The sequence below is a fragment of the Peromyscus leucopus genome, chromosome 8b (genome assembly GCF_004664715.2).
Source record: "Peromyscus leucopus breed LL Stock chromosome 8b, UCI_PerLeu_2.1, whole genome shotgun sequence".
In the NCBI taxonomy this organism is placed as follows: Eukaryota; Metazoa; Chordata; class Mammalia; order Rodentia; family Cricetidae; genus Peromyscus; species Peromyscus leucopus.
This window is the reverse complement of record NC_051086.1, coordinates 57231006-57238792: the sequence shown is the minus strand read 5'-3', so window position 1 is coordinate 57238792 and position 7787 is coordinate 57231006. Positions and strand designations below refer to the sequence as shown.

Sequence of the window (7787 nt, the reverse complement as noted above, 5' to 3'; positions counted from 1 at the left end):
AGGCCAGTCCTGGCTGGAAGATGTGCTGGGGTGGCTCCCAGCTTGTGTGAGTGGTCAAACAATGACTAGTCTAACTTTAGGTCCAAGCCATAAGAGGGAGTACAGGACCTGTCAGAGTGGCCAGGACCTGGAAGTTGGATGGCTCAAAGATCTAAGATAGAACCAAACATGACCTACCAAAAAAGTCAGTGAAATTATTCCTAATGATACTCTGCTTTACTAATAGACTGGTGCCTATCTCAATAGTCATCAGAGAAGCTCCCTCTGGCAGCTGATGGGAACCAATGCAAAGACCCACACCCAAACATTAGGTGGAGCTTGGGGAACCTTGCAGATGATGGGGAGGAAGGATTGTAAGAGAGAGAGAAGTCAAAGACATCAGGAGAACATGGCCCACAAGGTCAACTAACAGGGCTCATAGGGTCTCACAGAGACTGAAGCAGCAGTCAAGGAGCCTGTATATGTCTGTGCTAGGACCTCTGCATACATGCTGTGGTTGTTTATCTTGGGGTTTTTGTGGGAATCCTAACAATAGGGGTTGGTGTGTCTCTGTCTCTTCTGCTTGCTCTTGGGAAACTTTTTTTCTTACTGAGTGCCTCATCTAGTCTGGACATGAGGGTTAGTGCCTAGTCTTAATGTATCTTGTAATGCTGTGTTCAGTTGACATCCCTGGGAAGCCTGCTCTTTTCTGAGAAGAAATGGAGGAGGGGTGGATTTTGGAGAGAGGGGAGGTGGGAGAGGGTCTGGGAATTATGGATGGAGCGAAGCTGTGGTCAGGATATACGGTATGAGAGAAAAATAAATAAACTGCAAAAAGATTACTAAGCATCAATAAAGGATCATGATATACCATTCATTTATATTTATAAAGCATACTGCAGTCAACACAGAAAATTGCTTAAAATCACAAAGTGTTGGGATAACAAGAATATAAAGAAAGGAGATCTGATAGAACAGAGGCTCTTGCCTAATGGTTTTCTAGAATCATACATGCAGGGCAGAGGATGGCATCACTGAGTCACAAAGTTCCTCTTCCATAACTGAACTACTTAGAAAAGACTCCTGTTTGCAGTCCAAATATTATGAAGCATGTTATTGAATCTCTATTTCTTTTGTGTTATAAATTTTGTAACATTAATATCAATATATTTACTAGATAGATTTAAGTCAAAATCCCATTGTTGCCATTATAAGGAGATTTTCTTCTTGCAAAGGACTCTTATCAGGGCCTCTTTCATATCTCTGTTCCTCAGGCTGTAGATGAAGGGGTTCAACATGGGAGTGACCACAGTGCACATCATGGCCATGACAGTTTTCTTCACAGTAGAGTTATTAGCTGATGGAAATATGTAGAGAGCAATAATTGTCCCATAGAACAGTGAGACCACAGTTAGGTGGGAGCCACAAGTGGAGAAGACCTTGTGGATAACGTGAGTAGAAGAAACTTTTAGGATGGAGCAGACAATTCGTACATAGGACACAATAATGAGTACGAATGGGATGACACTAACAAGCCCTCCCATGATAAATATCATTAATTCATTAATATAAATGTCAGAACAGGCTAACTTGAGCAGGGCAGATATGTCACAGAAAAACTGGGGTATCACATTGTCCTCACAGAATGACAATCTAGCCAAGAGTAGTGTGTGCAGCATGGAATACAGAGTGGTAAGCACCCAGCACAGCACCATCAGACACACACAGAGTTTGGGGCTCATGATGGTGGTGTAATGGAGGGGGAAACAGATGGCCACATAGCGGTCATAGGCCATGACCACAAGGAGGAAGATCTCCATGTCTCCAAAAACCATTAAAAAGTACAGTTGTGCCAGGCAGCCTGCATATGTGATGGATGGGTCCTGGCTCTGCATGTTCTGCAGCAATTTAGGCATTGTGACAGAGGAGAAACAGAGGTCAGAGAAGGACAAGTTGCTGAGAAAAAAATACATGGGTGTGTGGAGATGGGAGTCCAGTTGAATGATGATGATGATGATGATGTTTCCCAGGACGGTGGTGAGGTACATGGCCAGGAACAGGGCATAGAGCAGGTGCCGGTGCTCTGGAAGAATGGGTAGGCCCAGGAGGAGGAACTTGGAGATGACAGTTTGGTTGCTCATTATCATTTTTTTGTTTCCACTATCCTAATGAGAAAATATCAGGGTTCCTTAAAATTCAAAATAAAAATGAAGATATATCTAGGATACATATTCTACAACAATCTACCTGACAGTTATCATAGTTATAACCTCAAATTACAAATGTCTGTAATCATTTTAATCACTAACAATTCTTCTCAGCTTCTCTTTGACAGGTTTCTATCTCCCATTCTTTCCTAGAGAGTTTTATGTATTTTTTATAATAATAATTTTTATTTTATAGTTAATTTAATTTTACATATCAGCCACAGATTCCTCTGTCCTCCCTCCTCCCACCCCCTAGCCATTAACCCCCATCCACCCTCCATCGCACCTCTTTCAAGGCAAGCCTCCCCTGGGGATTCAGCCCACCCTGGTATATTCATTTGAGGCAGGTCCTGTTCCCTCCTTCCTGAACCAATGCTGAGCAAAGTGTCTCAGCATAGGCCCCAGGCTCCAAAAAGCCAGCCCATGCACCAAGGACAGGACCTGGTCCCACTGCCTGCAGGCCTCCCAAACATTTCAAGGTAATCAACTGTCTCACTAATCCGGAGGGCCTGATCCGGTTCCTTGGGTGCTCCTTGGCTACTGGTTCAGTTCATTTGTTTCCACTAGTTTGGCTATTTGTCCCTGTGCTTTTTCCAATCTGGTCTTTATATCTCTTGCTCATGTAATCTCTCCTCTCTCTTGAAGGTTGGAGCTCCACCTGGGGTTTGGCCTTGGATCTCTGCATCTGCTTCCATTAGTCACTGGATGAGAATTCTATCATGACAGTTAGGGTATTCAGCCATCCCATCACCAGAGTAGGTCAGCTCAGGCACTCTCTTGACCATTGCCAGTTGTCTATTGGGGAGGTATCTTTGTCGATTTCTGGGCATCTCTCTAGCACTCTGATTCTTCCTAATCCCATGGGGTCTTCATTTATCATGGTGTCTCTTTCCTTGTTCTCCCACTCTGTTCCTGATCCAGCTGGTACCTCCTGCTCCTCTAAGCTCGCTTTACCCTGACTCTTGCCCCTCATTACTCCTCTTCAACCCCAGTTGGCTCATGTATATTTCATCCATTTCTCTGTTTCTGGTCAATACCTGTGTCTTTCTTAGGGTCCTCTTTACTAGGTAGCCTCCCTTGAGTTGTGAGTTGCAGTCTGGTTATCCTTTGCTTTACATCTAGTATCCACTTATGAGTGAGTACATGCCACGTTTGTCTTTCTGAGTCTGGGTTACCTCACTCAGGATGATCTTTTCTAGTTCCATCCATTTGCCTGCAAACCTCATGATGTCATTGTTTTTCTCTGCTGAGTAGTACTCCATTATGTATATGTACCACATTTTGTTTATCCATTTTTCAGTGGAAGGGCATCTAGGTTGTTTCCAGGTTGTGCCTATTACAAATAATGCTGCTATAAACATAGTTGAGCATATGTCCTTGAGGTATGGTTGGCCATTCTTTAGATATATGCCCAAGAGTGGTATAGCTGGGTCTTGAAGGAGGTTGATTCCCAATTGTCTAAGAAAGCACCATATTGATTTCCAAAGTGGCTGTACAAGTTTGCATTCCCACCAACAGTGTATGAGTATTCCACTCCAACATAAGCAATTCTATGCATTTTACTGTGATACAAAATGCACCAATGCTTCTCTCTCCTTATGTCTGCACATCCTGGGTACCTGCTGTTTGTTCATTTGTAAATTGCTCTTTGTCATTTTTATATTTTATTTATATGATATTCTTGAATAATTTGAATAACTATATCATCATAATTTTACATAATTTCAAGGAAACTTCACATACTCTAATGCCTTAGATTACCATGTGAACCTCAGGCATACATGTCTCTGTAGTATACAGATTTCTGCTCCACTGTTTACTAATCATCTTCCTTCCATTGCATGAATGACAGGTATCAGGAGCTCAAAAGCCCTAAGTGAAATTTATGTCTTCACTTTGTTGACTTCTAAAGCATTCCTCAGTTACTTACCTGTCCATACTATATTATAGTATTCCACAATATAGTAAAAGAAATTCATGTTTGAGTCAGAAACCTGTGAATTTCAATCCATTCATTTTTCTTACCTTGAACTACTGTAACATGTTATACAGAGACTCCTCTTCATTCTCCTTCTATTCCCTCCATCTCTTACTGTGAGGTTATACCCATAAATCAGGATCACATCTTGTCTTTATTGGAGTACAGAAGCAGACTCAGTGTGTGTTCATGTTCTCACATCTCCTGACCCTTCTCTTCTACTTCAGCTTGTTTCATTTACACTGTGGCATCCTAACAAAGATGTTCCAACATATCTTGTCTGATTTATTCTTCTGATTACCACTGTTGCTCTGAGGAAAGGAGAAAACTCCTGTCAGGGACACTAATGCTGTTTCATTATTTCATGCATACAAAAGGTATTTCCCAAATGATCTCACATTGACACTTTGATTTTACTCTTTATCAATGCTCTGTCTCCCCATAGTAAGACCTTCAACCATGTTCCACTGCACTTAATACTTTGATCACTTCTTTAAGCTATCTTCCCACAAATTGCAAACTGTATGCAGGAAAGATTCCACATGACATCATTCTAATTGGTCACTTACTAATGACTCCAAATCATTTCCACATGCTTTAATCCAGAAAATGTTATTGATATTGGTGCATAGAAAGATATGATGAAAATTTTTATAAACTATAAAAAGAAGTGACAGAATTAGTTTGAAATCTTGGTTTGAGTTATTCCTCAGATGTCTATACTCTATGTGGTGATTAATTCATGCATCAAGTGGTTTTAGCCCAATGCTAATGTTTGAAACATACTAGTTGCTATGCAGATATTCTACAAATGTCATTTAATTGCAGACTTTGAGTAAAGTAATGAACACTTCATAAGATAATGATCTTCATGCAATCAAATGAAGGGATTAAGGGAAAGGGACAATTCATTGTAGAAAAGTATTCATATTCTGTCTTAGATACAAGTCTGTATCCTCCACTCTTCTCAGGGACTCCAATATTCTAGAGAGGTCTTCAAATGTTGGCCTTATCAACCTCTAACACTGGACATTTTGTGTACTAAGTCACATGCACGGGCAGACACACACACACACACACACACACACACACACACACGTGTTAATCTGTGATTATTTACACCCTTGGCTAATGAGTCTATTACATGTCCCAGAGAAACATCAAGAGATCTAAGCAACTTTCTCTTAAATGCAAAAACCAAGTCTGACTGATTGTATTTTAACAGACTGACCATGTTTAATGCAGCTGAACTCAGAGTTTGCACACTTAGATGCTGTGAATTAGCAGTACAGAGGGGAAACCATGTAGGAAAAATATGCACCATTTAAAATTTGCTCTCTCTGTGTATTCAAGATTGTGTATTCAAACATGTAACATTCCCACCTCTGCTTCTCTAGCACTGGACTACAGGCATGTGTCATCATACACAGTTTCTCCTCTGTAAGTAAACAGTTACTTTGTGCTATAGAGGCATGTGTAAAGATCAGAAGCCACAGAAATCACCATCAACTGTTACCACTGATGGGCCAATGGACTTCATTCCTTGTTCAGGAGCTATGCCCATAGTTCTCAAATTAGACAGCACATAAAAATCCCAAGAGACATGTTTGGGACACAGTGTATCATCTAGGATTCTGTTGCAGTACTGATTTTGGTTGAATAGTTTTCATTGTATAATTTACATGAACACATAGATGATATTAATGTCATCCTTGGTGGAAGGCGTGTAGGAGCAATCACAAATGTTTCCACTAAAACATAGATTTGTGAACTTGTACAGATAAAATTAATCATCATCTTGGGTAGGACATTGTTCAGAGTTTGCTATGACCTCACAGGGGAAAGCATAGTAAACAACTGTTCAGCACTACAGCAGTGAACTCCATCTTACCATGCTGCTCTTATATTGAAATGATGTGATATGAAAGAAAATTACATAACAAGCTATTGTAATCATCCCATCAATATAAAAGTAGTTTTATGATGACCATGAATTAAATACTTTCCCAGTGTAGCAAAGTATTGGGAGACAGAGAAAAGAAGAATGTTATCGTACCTGAAAAACTGTCCTGTATCACACTCGAAATTCATGTGGATTGACAGTAAGACACTTGCTTGTTTTCCTTAAATTACCCCCTCTGCTGATGCTGAGTCAAGTTTTCTGTTTCACTGTCCTACTCCTCTTCATTTTATTTGCAGTCACAGGAACTATTGGCCTCTGTACTCATTACCTATCTGTACCATTCCTAGTCACATCCCCATGACTCCATCTTAGGACCTGAGGGGCTCTGCATCCCAGAGGAGTGCAGATCCTGTATAACTCTTTAAAGACATAGCAATTACCCAGGACCTTTCGAGGACCAATTTACCTCCAGGATCTCTAGTGGAGACCAATTATAGTCACTGATCACTCCTTCCTATACTTATGGAAGGTAGAATTTAAACAACATCAAGCAAAACAGATAAACAAATAGTAGCAACAATGCCAAAAAAGCATGGAAACTTGCATACTCATTGGCTGCTCTGGTAAGGAATAGGGTCTACATTTGATTGGACCCCACTTTGTTAGGAGGCGAAGTAAAGAAATTTGACTGGAATATCGCCCCAATTATCAGGCCTTATTCTGGTTGTTAATGGTTTAAATTGTCTCAAACAATAAAAATTTACACAAGAAGCCATCAGTAGTTTTTATATTTTTTTGTCAACCTAGTTTTAATTGGCTGATCCATCTTTCCAGCCCATCCAACAGTTTTTAATTAGAGCGAGACTGTAGAAAACCACACCCACTAGGAAGGCTTCCAAGGACAGCATGTCAATTCAACATGACTGAGTACCTCCAAAAGACTTAGTGCAAATACATAAACTTCTGGAATGTTTAAACTTCATCATCCCATTTTATATGTGTGCCAGTATGTGAAGTCAGGAATATGGCAAGTAGATGACATGTTTAATGCTTCTTTAAACCAATAGAGTAGCAGTCCATGTTCCTATGCTTGTTCACTCATTTGGTCTTCTTACCTTTCTATGAAAACCTTCATTGCTACTGCTACCACCATTACCCCATCCCCTCTCCATATATGTGAGATCACTTCCTATGGCCATGTTCTATGAGTTCAGCACTGATCATGAGGCCATAGGTGGCATTTATAATACCCTCCTTCTGGATAGTCCTGATCCTAGCAGTCATTGCTTAGATGCAGTTCTCTATATGATAATGAAACACAAACTTCTACTCCAGGAATCTTTATCCTTACTGGTCTTATCTTTATTGGGCTTTTAGAGATGATTAATATTTGTTTTGGAATGTGCAAAGAGTTTGTGGGATTTAAGGATATATCCAGCATTTTAGACAGATTGCTGCCACCTCTGGTTGCACAGAACAACCACATTATAAATGCTTGGTTTTAGCTTGGCTTGTTTCTTGCCAGCTTTTTTTTTTACCTGAAATTATCCTATCTACTTTTTACCTCTGGGCTCTAACCTTTTTCTATTTCTGCATATCTTTCTTTCTTACTCTATTGCTGGTTGTGTAGCTGAGTGGCTGGCCCCCTGTGTCCTCCTCTCCTCTCTCCCTCTTTTGTCCTTTACTCCAAGATTTTTCTTTCTACTTATTTTCTCTGCCT

At 40.3% G+C, this 7787-nt stretch overlaps 1 protein-coding gene across 1 annotated transcript; it reads right to left on the bottom strand.

Annotated features, from left to right (window-relative positions):
• Nucleotides 1-1187: 1187 nt before the first annotated feature.
• On the bottom strand, nucleotides 1188-2126 carry LOC114688559 (olfactory receptor 1468-like). The gene has a single exon (XM_028863140.1). It carries the CDS (start codon nucleotides 2124-2126, stop codon nucleotides 1188-1190), a length of 939 nt encoding a protein of 312 aa, XP_028718973.1.
• Between the last annotated feature and the right edge of the window lie 5661 nt (nucleotides 2127-7787).